The sequence below is a fragment of the Labrus bergylta genome, chromosome 11, assembly GCF_963930695.1.
Source record: "Labrus bergylta chromosome 11, fLabBer1.1, whole genome shotgun sequence".
NCBI classification, from domain to species: Eukaryota; Metazoa; Chordata; class Actinopteri; order Labriformes; family Labridae; genus Labrus; species Labrus bergylta.
In genome coordinates, this window is record NC_089205.1 from 10,468,495 (window position 1) to 10,485,365 (window position 16,871).

Here is a 16,871-nt window from a genome sequence, read left to right on the forward strand (position 1 = left end):
GTTAAGTCAAAGTGGATCCTCACAAGGAGACAGAGGAGTCCTTGGCAATTATTAATGATTTTTAATGTAAATTAAGATTTAAGCACAGAAAGACCATTAGTGGTTATCCAATCAGGTCGTTTTGTTGTGTAAATCAAGTTTTTAGAGTTTCTGAAAATGTGTGCATTCTTCTCGTCATGTTTTTGTTGTTTTAGTTGTTTAACAGACAGGTAAAGGAGAACGACAAGAATCAGACCCAGATTGTAAAGAACCCACGTCTCCAGGTTTCTTCTTCTTTGGATTCAACAAGTGTTCTGAACAAAATACTTCAGTAGAAGAAGAAACCAAACTGAGAACCAGCAGATCTTCTGTAAAGCTGTCGAGCCACTCAATCTTAGATGCTTTGACGCGGCTCAGCACACAAGGAAACTAGTAGCATACGCTGTATTAACCCTGATTTAACTGATGCTAGCTCATTGCTAATGTCTGCTTCTCACACATTTACGCTGCATTAACCCTGATTTAACTGATGCTAGCTCATTGCTAATGTCTGCTCCTCACATGTTCGCTGTCTGTCTCTGGACAACAAAAGCTTTGAAGTCAATGATTTCTTATATGTTAGGGGTCCTGGTGTCCGCCCTGGCATGTGTTCTCCTCACAGTGTGTATATGTTACATAGAGAAGCAGAGCTACACCACAGAAATACTGTAAACACTTTAGTTGCACACTAATAAGGCTGTGAAGTTCATTTTATTTTTCAAAAGAAATGTATATACCGGTACTTTATGATTTGTACCGTCTGTAGAGGGCAGCAGAGCATACCTTGGCGTCAGCAGGACGTCCAGCACGGTTACAGATCAGTGTGAGCAGCAGCCTTGTTGTAAGGGGTCAGGGGTTATTGTTGTAGTCGGTGATGACTGGATCACAGGAGCACTGTGTGAATATGTATATAAAGGACTCAGTGTGTTGGTCTCTACCTCCGGAGCTTTGTTTACCCCCCACATGTTCCTCACCTCCTGTGGGGATCCACTTAAAGAGAGAAGAATGTCAATTCACGCTTTTATACTGAAAGGATTCATCATACTTCCTGTACGGAGTCACAGGAGGGACAAGTAATCTGTCAAAAGAACGAGAAGATGAATGTGGCTTTGTGAAAAGAGACGAATGATGAATAAATAAGTTAAAAGTATTAAAGTGTAAGGAGGCCTTAGAGGGACAAACATCTGAACGTGTTAAATTCTGCTTCAGTAATAAATATTCACCTATCAGTTATTTTCAGTCTCGGCTCGTTATCTCCGGATAACAACGCTCTAGTCCCGTGGTGAGTCAGCGATCATCCTAGGGAAACTAAACAGATGTTTGTCCTCTTCAGGCTTCTGTACCGTGTGACTTATTTTCATTATATGTTTATAACTGTTAAATTACTTAGTTGGGTTTTTTTTGGCATTTAAAAATTGTCGTAAAATGTATTTTAAAATAATGTAATTACTTTTGTTTATTCGTTAAAGGGCTGAGCTGTCAATCAACTGACGTGGGCGGGTCTTCCTCCCCAGAAAACAAACATAAAAACTGGATAAAGTGAAAATATCCAATCGGACTTAATGCTTACTAAATCAAATTTTAATGATACTTACTTCTGTTATGAATTTGTCTTTTTTCATCAGTCTCTCTTCTCAGAGTACAGTTGAGTTTTTTGGCCCTCCTGGGACTCCGTAGTCTCCCTACAAATCTTTTCTCTTCACCTGAGACTTCAATCAGATGTTTGTATTCTTGTCCTCTGCCAAGTGTTCCCTGACTGTTAGTCTTTGATAAACACAGGTGGCGTGGAGGGAGAGTCTCAGCGCTCACTGAGCGGCTGTGTTCAAAGATCACTCGATTGAAACGCTTTTAAAATCTCCTTATTTTCTGATCGTACGTGCTGCATTTCATTCGTGCACGTTCAGATTTTAAATAATTTTAATCAACAGAATAAAAACTGAATGGACACCTGCAGGAAACTGAATCTACAAACAGGAAGACGATGTTTGTCTTCCTAAAATATCAAATATTCAAAAGTGTGAAAAGAGATAAAGTTAAGTTGTTTTTCCTCGTCCCTGATTGGCTGCTCCTTCAGATCCCTCTACTGATTAGAGGAACATTTCATCCAATGTTGACGCTGACTCAGAATCTTGGACCCCCTCTTTGGCCTTCCTCTCTAGAATTTGATCGCCCCCTATTGGCTGAATTTGGACCTACGGCCTCGTACGTGGGCCTCACTCCTCCAAAAATGGTCACTAATGAAAACATGAACAGTCATCTCCTCGGAGCTTCTTTCAGTCCAATCAAACAAACAAAATATTTAAAGTTACCATGGTAGTGACCTGAGAGTCACAGGTAGCCCCGCCCCCTAACTCCTCCCCTCTTTGTGGTCTCTGTTACTCTGATTGGACCATGATTAACTAAATGGACATCACGCAGTGTTGAACAAGACTCAAGTCCAGAGATCATGAACTCGTTGAATACTTCAACCTTTAATCAGCGACTTCTGAACAATCAAACTGATTCTGCCCCCTGCTGGACACTAGAAAGAATGCAGGTGACCTTTTATTTAATCTGTTCATGGCCGCACAATGAATCGACTAAAAACATGCACTTTTAAACAGCTTGATTTATTTCTTTTTCGATTGGTTTCCCATTTGTGTTAGTGTATTTAGCTTCTCTTAGGCCACCGTACCTAGAATTACTCTAATGTGTCTCCGGCTCTCTGAGTACGAGCTTCACATTCAGAATTGTATTATTTATATTTCTATCATGTGACACACGGCAGTCCAATTGTTCGGATGAATAACTGCACAGGGTTATAGATGAAAGAATTCCTCAGCCATTCATAGTTCTTGAACGCGTGCAGGCAGATGTTTAACGGGCCTTTTCTCAGGAATGAACGCAGCCAGCAGTGGTTGAAGTCGTCGCTTTCCCTCCAAGTCGCCTGTTTGAACTCTTTGTAGATACTTCTGGTGTGGTTGATTTTGTGTTGGATGAAGTTACTTGAATCAAATGATTCTTTTTTTCTGGAGAACTTTCAAGTTCTTATCATACCTGACAAACTTTGGGAGACGAACGCCCACGCAGCAACGACTGAACTCTCTGGATTCATTTGATCTGCTGTCCTAAACCATGTTTGTATATTTGATGTTTTCATCAGATGAACTGTAATTTGAATAAAACTTATATAAACACAAACTGTACACAGATGTGTTCTTTTAAACTCTGGAGCGCTGTATAACGCCGTTTCCACCTAGCAGTCCGCTTCAATCTGGTTCAGTCCGGTCTGGTTCAGTCTGGTCTGGTTCAGTCTGATCTGGTTCAGCCTGATCTGGTTCAGTGCGGTGTGGTTCAGTCTGGTGTGGTTCAGTCTGATCTGGTTCAGTCTGGTCTGGTTCAGTCTGGTGTGGTTCAGTCTGATCTGGTTCAGTCTGATCTATTTCAGTCTGGTGTGGTTCAGTCTGGTGTGGTTCAGTCTGGTCTGGTTCAGTCTGATCTATTTCAGTCTGGTGTGGTTCAGTCTGGTCTGGTTCAGTCTGATCAGGTTCAGTCTGGTCTGGTTCAATCTGATCTGGTTCAGTCTGGTCTGGTTCAGTCTGATCTGGTTCAGTCTGGTGTGGTTCAGTCTGGTCTGGTTCAGTCTGGTCTGGTTCAGTCCGATGTGGTTCAGTCCGGTCTGGTTCAGTCTGATCTGGTTCAGTCCGGTGTGGCTCAGTCAGGTCTGGTTCAGTCTGGTCTTGTTCAGTCCGGTCTGGTTCAGTCTGGCTCGGTTCAATTCACATTTATTGGCATTTCCTCTGTCAAAAGTTTTGAATGGTACCAAATAACCAATCTGTACCGTCCGACTTTTTGCTGACCTTCTGTTAAAATGCAAAGAGTCCTGATCCAACCCTAAAGGGTGGAGCTAGACACACTGCAGTCAGCTGATTGATCATGATCTGTGTGCATTTTCTGTGTGACAGCGGTAATAACAACCACAAAACATGCGTTTTTAAATTTCCTCTGGATTTACAGAGTAGTATCAAGGCGGTTTTGTTTTTGTGACTAATATCAGCGTGTAGCTCCGCCCCCATGGACGACTCTGGATGTGCTGACTTCTGCTGGACGTCCTCCATTGTTGCCCTTTGTTTACTGTGTCACATTCTTCTTCTTTGAATTTATGGCGGGCTGCACCGTGTTGGACTGCTATGATGTCACACTATTACGTAATGACGCCACTATCGCTATCCGGCTTAAACTCTGCCTACCAAGTAAGGGTACGATTGGCTGCGGAGACACAAACAAGATCAGAGTTAGTCGTACCAAACTGGACTAAACCAAACCGGACTAAACCAAATCAAACTAAACCAAACCTCGTTCCCACCAAGTGGTTTTAGTCAAAGTAAGGGAGCAGGTCCTGTTTTGACCCTGAGGATCACCTCAGAGCTCCGGATGAACTACCTTCAGGTCCTGTCGTAGTTCAGGGTCACGAGGAGTTTATATCATTTAGAGAAGAAGAAGAAGAAGAAGAAGAAACAGGATTTGATATGGTAACATCTTTAAAACATATTTCACAGCTTACATCTGACATGATACTTTTATTATATTCATAAAAACAATAAAACTCTGCTTTAATCACTCTGTGGAAATCTCTGCTCCTTCATCTTTTGATCACAAGAAAGCATCAGCTGATCTCTGTGACGTCTGAAACACAAAACAAGAACAGCACTCAGTTTAATATGAATAGAAAGGTCATGCAGACCACGCCCACATACACCTGTTACAGGTTAGAATGATGATCACTCTGTACACATGTCAGTCACAGCTCTATGAATCTGCATGTATCTGGACCAGGACAGGATAGAGAATAGTATCATACCTGTGCCCTTAACGTGGGATCAAAGACACACCTGAGGGGGACACCTGAGCCTGGCCCCACACTCTGATCTCTCTGAGGGTCTCTGTGGTCCTCAGCACAGTGAGACGCCGGCCGCTGTTTGTCGTCCCAGTCTAAGAACTCAGGATGGAAGAAGAGAGGCGAGACGCCGAGCTGCAGGGGGACACATCACAGAGCAGATCAAGTCCTGATCCAGGATTTGTGTGAGTCCTGTCACATCACCTGTTCTCACCTGTCTGTAGAACTCTCTGCCAGGTATGGAGACAGACGTGAGGACCACTTTATCACCGCTCCATCGGATCTTTTTCACAATCTCCTCATGCTCCACAGACTCCACAGGTTCTCCGTTCACAGCCAGGAGCAGGTCTCCATCCTCCATCCCCTCCCCCTCTGCTGGACTCCCAGCATCCACCTCTCTGAGCACGTGGACTGGACCAGCGCCAGATCAGACAGGAAGACACGTTTAGAGACTTTAAATCACCGGTTAGTAAGGCTGGAGTCCAAAGTAAAGATGTCAACATATTAGATGGATATCACATGTTTCAAATCAAACAAATCTCTGTTAACTTAATAATCCATATTTAAAAGAGCTTGAAAAAAACGACAGATCTTCATCTTATTTTTAATTGAGAGCGAGAAAGAGAGAGAGACAGAGAGAGAGAGAGACAGAGAGAGAGACAGAGAGAGAGAGAGAGAGAGACAGAGAGAGAGAGAGAGAGAGAGAGAGACAGAGAGAGAGAGGGAGAGAGAGAGAGAGAGACAGAGAGACAGAGAGAGAGAGACAGAGAGAGAGAGAGAGAGTGTCTGCGTGTCTGTTTCTGTGTGTGTGTTTCTGTGTGTGTGTGTGCGTGTGCGTGTGTTTCTCACCGATGCGTCGACTTCCTGCCAGCCTCTCTTGCCGCAGCAGGAAGCCGTATCCATCCGGTCCTTTCTGCAGACTCATGGTTTTGGCGGTGTGAGGGAGGCTGCAGCGCTCCGACAGCACCGGCAGGACGGGCACTTTCTTCCTGATGTAACAGCTCTCACTCACACTGTCGATGACCAGCACCGTCACGGAGTCGCCGCCCTTATTCACCTGACAACCAATCACAAGGCAGGGGTCATTCAGAGTGTCAGTCTAACACACAGACACACATTCGACTGAGGAGTGTGTGTGCGTACGGTTCTGCTCAGAGACGAGTGTGTGAGCATTGAAGTCTTCAGCCCGTTGATCCAGATCAATCTGTCTGTGGTCCTGACCCCGGCTTTCTCTGCCGGCCCGTGGGACACGGTGCTAACAGAGAACCGCCCCTTCTGCCCTGAGGACACGTTAATGATACATCCATGACATGTCGTCTACATCTATTCTGCATCTATTATAAATATAGAAAGTCCAAAAAAGCCCAACAATCAACGTGTCATTTGCACACACATATCGAGGAATTGAAAACATTATTAAAGCCTTGACCTGGAAGAAAGGAGGGCATGGAGGTGAATGATTAACAGAACATCATGATGAAATCCTTCAGCCTGAGACGGAGCAGCTGTAAATGAGTATCAGTCTATGAAGCTAACACAGGACGGTTCAACAGCGACAGCAGAGTGTTGGTACCTTCCACTGACACCACAGACATCCCCAGACCCAGCTCAGGGTGTCTGTTGATGTGACACAATCTGGGTCTGGACCAGCCGTCCCCCTTTGAGGCTTTAACCAATGTCTGCATGTCCACACTGAGAGACCGCACCTGCAGACAGAGACAGCAGCAGGTTCAGGTCATTGAAAACAAAGTATTGTGTTCCTGAGCTCCCTCGTCTCGTAGCTTCCTTTGGATCGATGGCCGGCTGCTGCTTCACTGTTTTACTGTCATTGTAGATTTAAATCTGTTAGGGTTTAAGGTTCTGGAAATTGCTCAAACTTTACCTGTTCATACTCGTTGCCCCCTAACACCAGGAGGAACAGGTGGAGGCCACATGTCTGGATCTTCCTCACCACCTGTCAGGTGCACACAGAGAGACAACAAGTGTGAACTTGGACTCAGGTAAAGATAAGGAAAGGACATGGCCAGGTGAACAACACTTCAGAGTGTTTACATTTCATTCAACTGTAAATAAAGCAGAGAAGAAGAAAAGATCTGAAGGATCACACTGCTAAAGAGGACAAAGGCCTGCACACTTTGACCCTCTGACCTTTAACCCTCTGACTGTGTCTCAGATCAATACACACAATAGAGTGGATTCTTTCAGGGAGGACCGGTGGAGTGTAGATGATTGAAAGTCTTTTTAAAAGACATTTTAAATTTCAAATTATTCTCTCACATGATTTTTAAATAAGTCTCTTCTGTGCTCAGTCATCGTACCTGAATCTTTGTACCTTTAGAATAAGGGGGCGCAGCCTTAAATATGACTCACATGTTTACATTATATTAAGGCTTAAAGTGATGTGGGATTAGGGGGCGTGGCCTCTTTGAGTGACAGGTCTGTCTACTCTTTAATTAAATGGCGTGTTTGTGATGTTGGAATAATTCACTGGAGACGTCAAAGAGGCTGAACTGGATCTACCTGATTCTGGACCCTCACCCTGCTGAAGTCTCTGTTTTCCACATGTTCCTCGTTCACTTCCAGCACCCGGTCTCCGTCTCTAAGGCCGCCGTGTTCTGCAGGACTCCAAGGCTGCACATTTCTGACCTCTAATGCCCCGCCGCTCAGGTCTGTTCTCAGGTAGAAGCCGAAGCTCTGCTCGTCAACACGCTTCAGCTGACACAGTCTGGGCACCAGAGTCCAATCAGGCTCTGCAGACAGCGTGAAGTTCAAAAACACGGACAAGGATTTTAAGACAGGAGGTCCACAAGGACTCAGACCTCACCTGGGTCATCAGAGATCACTAGAGCTGGATTATCAATGCCCTCCTTTGGATTGAAGGTGAAGCTGACGAAAGGAGAAAGAAAAGGGACACGCTGATGAACATATTAAACATTTATGCTTTTATTGTGAAACTCTGTTTTGTTGGATATTTTAAATATTTTAATTTCTTAATGTGAACCTTAAAGAACGATTTACAATCTGCCAAATCATCAAATATTTAAACTCTAAATAATAAACACTTGATTTAAATGAAACCTGAAAAACAAAGTCCTGATATCTTTACGTTGAATCCTGGGGTTGACCTCAGCGTTAACCTGTAGATATATTTATAGATCAAACATGTATGTGAACATGACGGATCAGCGTTCTCCAGCAGTCGGAGCGACGCTTTTTATGATCGCCTCACCCCCCCTACCCTTTTTTTATACCGGAGTCACATACTTCCTGCGTCGATGAACTTCACAATAAAACGACTCTGACTTGTGGAAATAGAGAGGCTTCATGCTGATGTTAACCCTAACCTTAACCCTAACCCTAACCCCTGACAACAGGACTCACAGAGGCAACAAGTATTCAGACTCACCGTGTGACCTCCATGGCGTCCTGACAGAATGAAAGAGTCGTCACGATGAACAGCAAGCCATCTGAGGAGAGGAAAGAGGTTTTACTGTCGACCCAGAAAGACAAGAACAGATACATAAATGTTACTAATGATCAAATATGATCAAATATTTATAAAATAGTCCATCATACATACATCATCTAACTATAACGCCCTCATCATCTAACTATAACGACCTCATCACCTAACTATAACGACCTCGTCACCTAACTTTAACGACCTGATTACAATGACCTCATCACTTAACTATAATGACCTCATCACCTTACTATAATGACCTCATCACCTAACTATAATGACCTCATCACCTAACTATAATGACCTCATCACCTAACTATAATGGCCTCATCACCAACTATAATGACCTCATCACCTAACTATAACGACCTGATTACAACGACCTCATCACCTAACTATAATGACCTCATCACCTAACAATAACAACCTCATCACCTAACTATAATGACATCATCACCTAACTACAATGACCTCATCACCTAACTATAACGACCTCATAGAATTCTTTCTGAACCAGGTAATTTTTTAAGAATTTTCCCTTAAATTTAGGACTAGATCGTTGTAAAGATGAAAGTTATTCACAAAGTGTCTTAGCCCTTCAGAGAGCTCCTCAGGGGTCAAACTGTGAGGAGGAGTGAGGATGACTTTTAACAGGATGAAGAGTTTCTCAAGCTGAGGAGGAAACAGAGAAATGTTCTCCAAACACGACATGAAGAATATTTTTGAATCATATTTGGGCTGAACACACTAAAACGATTTGTGCGTCTCTGAATTTGATAAAACAGACTCCATGCATCATTTACAGAGGGGCTCAGGCTGACTCTGGACCATTTCACATTGGTGAGGTCATGTAGCAAGGCTTGAGTGTTTTTGAGGTAAGAAGCATGAAGCTGCACAGACTCACCGTGACGAGATAAATGTGACGCAGACGATCAAACAGAGAGACTTTGAGTCCACAGGTGAGAATGACTCACCGGTGGAGCTATGAAGATCTGTATTTACATTTAGCAGCGTTGCAGTTTAAATTTAAATATTGAAATGATGCGAAGGATCAGAGAGGGAGAGCTTACCTGTTGAGGAACTCCTGGAGTCCTGAGCATGCGTGTGTGTGTGTGTTCCTGCTCACACAGAGACGCTGTGACGGGACAAAGGTTCACTCAGGTAATAAATAATGTGCAGCAGGTGAGATTCTGCCTGCAGGTGGGTTAAACATTGACTCTGTCAGAGAGGAGAGCTAAACATTAGAGAGCAGCTGATCATCTCTGGAGAAAGCCTCATGTGGCCACTGGAGGAACTACAGCTCCACATTATAAACCCCAAGGTTTAACATCACTGATGTTCAGACGAGGTTGAGGAAAGACACTGACGTTCCTCTGAACACGGACATTTAGAGACTGTAGGTACCACAAGCAGGCCTGATAACTGAAGGCTCCACCTCCCATAGTACATTTAGAGACTGTAGGTACAAAGAGCAGGCCTGATAACTGAAGGCTCTACCTCCCATAGTACATTTAGAGACTGTAGGTATCAAGAGCAGGCCTGATAACTGAAGGCTTTACCTCCCATAGTACATTTAGAGACTGTAGGTATCAAGAGCAGGCCCGCATTCTGAGAGCGTAATGTTCTCAAAGGGTAGTACGACACTATTAGCACTATTAGCTCTAAGATGGTGCCTGGCCATTTAGAAATTTGCAAGTGAGAAGAAGGATTTTAAATTCTATTTTAGATTTTATAGGAAGCCAGTGCAGAGAAGCCATCACAAGAGTAATGTGGGCCCTTTTCCTAGTTCTAGTCAGTACACGAGCTGCAGCATTCTGGACTAGTTGAAAAGTCTTTAGAGACTTACCAAGGACCCTGATAAAAGAGAATTACAATAATCCAACCTGGAGGAAACAAATGCATGAACTAGTTTTCCTGCATCGTTTTGTTACAGGATATTCCTGATCTTAGATATATTACGAAGGTGAAAATAGGCTGTTCTTGAAATTTGCTTGATGTGAGAGTTAAAGGACATGTCTTGATCAAATAGAACTCCTAGATTCCTAACAGTGGTGCTAGATGCCAGGCTGATGTCATTAAGGACAGTCATATCATTAGAAAAAGTCTCTCTGAGGTTTTTAGGGCCTAGCACAACAACTTCAGTCTTGTCTGAGTTAAGTAGCAAAAAATGTCTGGTCATACAGGTCCCAATGTCCTTAAGGCATGTTTCTAGTTTATATAACTGATTGGTGCCATCGGCTTCATTAATACGTAAAGCTGAGTATCATCTGCCTTACAATGACAATTTATGGAGTGTTTCCTCATAATATTACCCAGAGGAAGTATATATAATGTAAAGGGAATCGGTCCAAGCACTGAACCTTGTGGCACTCCATGGCTAACTTTGGTGTGCATAGAGGACTTATCATTAACATGTACAAACTGAGATCGGTCTGATAAGTAGGATTTAAACCAACTTAAAGCAGTCCCTGTAATTCCAAGTTAATGTTCTAATCTGTATAATAGGATTTGATGGTCAATAGTGTCAAAAGCAGCACTAAGATCTAACAAGGCGAGCACAGAGAGAAGTCCCATGTCTGAAGCTAGAAGTAGATCATTTGTAACTTTAACTAGTGCAGTCTCAGTGCTATGGTGGACTCTAAATCCTGACTGAAACTCCTCAAATAAACTGATGTCATGGAGAAAGTCACACAGCTGATTAGCTACCACTTTCTCCAGGATCTTTGAGATAAAGGGAAGGTTAGATATAGGCCTATAGTTAGCTAGAGTTCCTGAATCTAGAGTAGGTTTTTTGAGTAGAGGTTTGATTACGGCTACTTTAAATGACTGTGGTACATAGCCTGCCAGTAAAGACATATTGATCATATCTAATATAGAGTTGCTAACTAAGGGAAAGACTTCCTCAAACAGCTTGGTTGGGATTGGGTCTAAAAGACAGGTTGATGGTTTGGACGCAGAAATAATTGAATTTAGTTTTGAAAGGTTGATTGGAGAAAAACAGTAGAGGTTAATATCAGATCCTGGAACTGTTTCTGCCATATCAGAGGTATCTGCACCAGGTAAGGGCAGGAGGTTACTAATTTTGTCCCTGATGTCTAGAATTTTGTTGTTAAAAAAGCTCAGGAAATCATTACGGCTGAGGGCTAAAGGAATACAAGGCTCAATGGAGCTATGACTCTCTGTCAGCCTGGCTACAGTGCTGAAAAGGAATCTAGGATTGCTTTTGTTTTTCTCGATTAGAGCGGAGTAGTAGGCAGCTCGAGCGTGACGTAGAGCCTTCATATAATTATTATGACTATCCTGCCAAAATAAACAAGATTCTACCGTTTTGGTAGAGCGCCACATTCTTTCAAAATTTTGTGACGTTTGTTTTAGAGTACAGGTTTCTGAGTTGAACCATGGAGCTAGTCTCTGCCGTTTGATAACCTTCTGTTTTAGGGGAGCAATTGAATGAAGAGTAACTCTTAGCGAATCCACTGCACTATCAACAAACTGATCCAGCTGAGAGGGACTAAAGCTATCATAAGAGTTTCCAACTGGGTTGAAACACGATACTGAATCAAAAGCAGCTGAAATAGCTTCCTTTAGCAACAGCACTATCAGATAAACTTCTAGAGAGCACATTGCTATTAAGCAGAGATAATTCTGGTAAGACAAAGTGAAAAGTTACAAGGAAATGGTCTGATAAAAGAGGATTTTCTAGGAAAACTGTAAGGTCTTGGATTTCAATGCCATAAGCTAAAACAAGATCCAGGGTGTGGTTAAACTGATGAGTAGGTTTGTTTACACCCTGGGTGAAACCATTAGAGTCTAATAATGACATGAAAGCTGTGCTAAGGCTGTCATTATCAACATCCACATGGATATTGAAGTCACTACAACACAGTACAACACAGTACAACACAGAACAACACAGTACAACACAGAACAACACAGAACAACACAGAACAACACAGAACAACACAGTACAACACAATACAACACAGAACAACACAGAACAACACAGTACAACACAGAACAACACAGAACACAGAACAACACAGAACAACACAGTACAACACAGAACAACACAGAACAACACAGAACACAGAAGAACACAGAACAACACAGAACACAGAACAACACAGAACACAGAACAACACAGAACACAGAACAACACAGAACAACACAGAACAACACAGAAGAACACAGAACACAGAACAACACAGAAGAACACAGAAGAACACAGAACACAGAACAACACAGAACAACACAGTACAACACAGAACAACACAGAACAACACAGAACACAGAACAACACAGAACACAGAACACAGAACATCACAGAACAACACAGTACAACACAGTACAACACAGAACAACACAGAACAACACAGAACAACACAGTACAACACAGAACAACACAGAACAACACAGAACAACACAGAACAACACAGTACAACACAGTACAACACAGAACAACACAGAACAACACAGAACACAGAACAACACAGTACAACACAGAACAACACAGAACAACACAGAACACAGAACAACACAGAACACAGAACACAGAACATCACAGAACAACACAGAACAACACAGTACAACACAGAACAACACAGAACAACACAGAACAACACAGTACAACACAGAACAACACAGAACACAGAACAACACAGAACAACACAGTACAACACAGAACAACACAGAACAACACAGAACAACACAGAACAACACAGTACAACACAGAACAACACAGAACAACACAGTACAACACAGTACAACACAGAACAACACAGAACAACACAGAACACAGAACAACACAGAACAACACAGAACAGAACAGGAAATTATGCAATACGTTCACCCATAGTACGTAGCACGTAGCCTGAATCCTGAGGTGACCCACCAATCCATTAACCCTGGAAAATGGATGCCACTGTGTCCCGGCTGAGATTTGGCTGAACTCCTTCACCAGCCTCTCTGTATGATAACCCGGTTTATGACATGGTCTATGATAGTAGCTCTTCAATCAGTTACCCTATCTCTGGTCCTTCTTTGAGCGCCACCTCACATTCTTGTAGTGGAAAAATACTATCTGTCTGTCGTCTTCGTTTGAACTTAAAAGATTTAGATGTTTGTGCGTCATTTAGCAATTAAAAACTGTTTCTCTGTATGGCCTTTGAACTCTCCTCATTATCTGAGTACAGCATGATCCTAAATCAGTGCCCTCCGGAAAAAGGAGTTTCTGTTGGTGTTCTTCCGTACCAGGTACCTTATAGAAAAAAACTTGCATTGATAAATCATCAGGCAAACTAGTAGAAGGCGTAGTCACTAGGGCAAGCTGAAACCAATGACGATGTATTACTCATGTATATGTAATATACCTACACACTCATGCAACCGGGACTGCCCCGGGAATCTTTAATGCACTTGTGACTGATGTTACTTTTATAGCTGATTACCCCTTTTGCAAAAGAACACTTTACTATATGAAATAAAATACACAAAGACAAAAGACTTTGACTTGAGATCTTTCACTACCAACAGAAAAATCCACAACAAACTAACTCCTCTCCCTCTACCTTCTCCTCGTCTAGGCTGTTATGGCTTCAAACAAAAGCACAAAGCCCCCTTTGTAATTAATGAACTGCCTCCAAGAGCAGGCAGAGCTTGTCAATAGGTCTCTGAAAGATGCTGCTCTTGGTTTTCACAAAGACGCTCTGGACAAACCCTTTGGACCCCTGGAATGTCTTTACAACACAGAGAGCTCCTGGGTGCTGTGTTGTCCACTATGACGAGAAGGTTGTTCAGGCAAAGGCTCCTTTTGGGGTGGAGCCACTTGTTTTGCTGTTGTATGATTGGAAGATATTCTCTAATCCATCTCTGCCAGAAGAGATCTGCTAGGTACTGTACCTCCTCCCTATTCCCCTGCCTCGCTGTTGTCCCCCTCCTCTCCCATGTCCTAGTACTCTTCTGCACTTTGACACCCTGGACACTTTATACGCTGATACTCTACTCATTACAATGTTTACATTTTCCACATTTTGAATATTTATACTTTTCATTTTTGATCTTATCTTACAGTATATTTTTACATTTCCTGTATGTGTATTACTGTAGTAATTTTTGAGTGTTTATTTTATGACCTTGCGGAACAGTCTTTACATTTCACTGCACATCTGTTGAGCATGAGACAAATCTTCCTCTCCCTCGTCCTGGTACTCGTCTTCCTCTCCCTTGTCCTGGTACTCGTCTTCCTCTCCCTTGTCCTGGTACTCATCTTGCTCTTCCTTGTCCTGGTACTCGTCTTTCTACAATTCTACAATTCTACAATTCACTTAGCAGACGCTTTTATCCAAAGCGACATACATCAGAGAGTAAGTACAACCCAAGCAAGGATCTAGAAAAAAGGGAACAATGTCAGTAAGAGCAAACAATCAGCTTTGAGTCCGATTGGACACACAGGTGCTGACAGGCATTGCACAGAGGCAAAGCACAACATTGACGGCAGTTCTTGAGAGCTCTAATCAGTATAGAAACCATCTTATAAGTCATCGTTATCAAACAAAAACAATCGTGACAACCATCATCATCATCAATAATATGGAGACCATCATCATTAAGTTAGTAGGTATTCATGAAAGAGCTGGGTCTTTAGCGTTTTCTTAAAGGTGCAGAGGGACTCTGCAGATCGAATGGAGTTTGGAAGTTCATTCCATCACCGGGGGGGGACAGAGGAGAAGAGTCTAGTCAGCGTCTTAGGACCCTGTTGTGAAGGTTGGATCAGACGCCTTTCATTGGCAGAGCGTAGTGGGCGGGAGGGAGAGTAGACCTGGATGAAAGAGTTAAAGTAAGGAGGAGCCGTTTTTGTTGCTGTTTTGTAAGCGAGCAGCAGAGTTTTAAATTTGATGCGAGCAGTAACTGGGAGCCAGTGTAAGGAGATGAACAGTGGAGTGACATGTGCTCTTTCAGGAAGGTTGAAGACCAGTCGTGCTGTTGCATTTTGTATCATTTGCAGAGGTTTGATAGTGCATGTAGGAAGACCTGCAAGTAGAGAGTTGCAATAATTGATGCGTGATATCACAAGAGCCTGTACCAGGAGCTGTGTAGCGTGTTCTGACAGGTAAGGTCTGATCTTCCTGATGTTGTACAGGGCAAATCGACATGAATCTACAACATTCAACAGCTGTTCACTTAGACTTTAGCCTATAGGTTAGGTTTTGAACATGATGTTATCTGTTCTGACAATCCATTGTTTTGGTCTTGGTTGAACTTGTGTGTAAAAGAAGTTAAAGCATTTTAAATTTGTGTTAAATGTTTGTATTTTGTGTCAAAGCAACAAGAAATGTGTTTATTGCAAAGCCTTCAGGGACGGATGTTGTGCTAACTGTGTAAAGAGTTTAGGAAAATTGTTCAAAGTATTGAATGAAGTGTCATAGCAATCGTAAAAAAACTGTCAGAGTCATACTGCCATCTGCTGGTTCCTCTTTGAACTACATCAGACTTGTAGAAAATCTGAGTGGTTGGATTTTGAACTTCACACGACATTTTTTTTTCATCTCAGAAATATTTAAAAACTTCCACGCTTCAACGCCTCCATCTCATCACGTCTCGACTTCTTTTCTGCCTCGAGCAGAAGTCTACAGATCGACTCAGGTCAGAACTCAGCTGCAGAACAGGAAAGCATGACCACATCACTCCTGTTTTAGCGTCTCTGCGGCTCCCCGTGTGTTTCAGGATTGATCTGAAGACTGATTCCAGCTTCATAACTTTATTTCATATCTGACCTTTACATGAGCCAACTGGAACATCCAGATCCTCCACAGAGGAGGTCAAACTGGACCGGCCTGTCCAAGGAGGTCAGTCCCCTCTTTTTAAATGCTCCTGAACAGAATCTGTTACAGACAAGTTTTTTCTTGAGTTCATTTTAATCTGACTTCTTCAAACTCCTTTAAGACTTCTGATTCACACTGTCTGTGTGTGTCTGTTTCCTGACCTCAAACATACAGCTGTTGTTCAGGATCGTATGCTTCTCTGAAGTTGGTGTTCTTCTTATTGTGCGGTTTCAGTTGGGAGAGAGCAGCGTATCAAACTGGATCACTGACATCCTGAAACACATCTGGAAGTGAGCGGGATAATTCTGCAGCTCCTTTATCGACACGTGAAACTTTCCTCGCTCTTGTCTTGTTGTCATGTGAACGGAGCCCGTTGTTTTTTTTTCAAGGAGTGAAAGAACTGGATCATCATATTCAACACTTGATCTCTGTGCGTAATGAGAACGAGTATAAACACAAAAGAAGGATACCGATTGCTGGGTAATTTAAGATTGCTAGGAAAGAGGCAATAAATGGAATATTCAAGATTATCAAAAGTGTGTCCCAAACCGACTCCCTTAATAAATCTGAATATCAGGAGGAAATATCCAACAGTCTGGGATATGAGGGAGGAAATATCCAACAGTCTGGGATATGTGGGAGGAAATATCAAAGCCTTGCGTACGAGGCATTGTGTCTCATACTGCAAATTTTC

The 16,871-nt window shown here is 42.6% G+C and overlaps 1 protein-coding gene across 5 annotated transcripts; it reads right to left on the reverse strand.

Moving 5' to 3' along the window:
- Positions 1–2,608: 2,608 nt before the first annotated feature.
- LOC109990712 (Na(+)/H(+) exchange regulatory cofactor NHE-RF4-like) lies at positions 2,609–9,585 on the reverse strand. Of its 5 annotated transcripts, none has more exons than XM_065959908.1 (11): positions 9,428–9,580; positions 8,301–8,361; positions 7,719–7,780; positions 7,415–7,644; positions 6,777–6,848; positions 6,468–6,600; positions 6,038–6,174; positions 5,744–5,951; positions 5,109–5,305; positions 4,890–5,029; positions 2,609–4,683 (listed from the first exon to the last, which is right to left on the reverse strand). In XM_065959908.1, the coding sequence occupies exons 2-11, from the start codon at positions 8,312–8,314 to the stop codon at positions 4,611–4,613; spliced, it is 1,266 nt and encodes a 421-aa protein (XP_065815980.1). In that variant the 5' UTR covers positions 8,315–8,361; positions 9,428–9,580; the 3' UTR covers positions 2,609–4,610. The 5 variants fall into 5 exon arrangements, 4 of the variants coding, with proteins under 4 accessions (XP_065815980.1, XP_065815983.1, XP_065815982.1 ...); XM_065959911.1 differs by having other exon boundaries at positions 7,433–7,644; positions 9,428–9,578; XM_065959910.1 differs by having other exon boundaries at positions 4,859–5,029; positions 9,428–9,578.
- Positions 9,586–16,871: the final 7,286 nt, after the last annotated feature.

Excerpts from the sequence above, each read along its gene's own strand:
- LOC109990712 (XM_065959908.1), bottom strand. Across the intron at positions 5,306-5,743 it reads GGCAGGAAGTCGACGCATCG|TCCACGTGCTCAGAGAGGTG; the intron begins GTGAGAAACACA and ends GCGCTGGTCCAG. Across the intron at positions 4,684-4,889 it reads GGCTCAGGTGTCCCCCTCAG|ACGTCACAGAGATCAGCTGA; the intron begins GTGTGTCTTTGA and ends TTTGTGTTTCAG.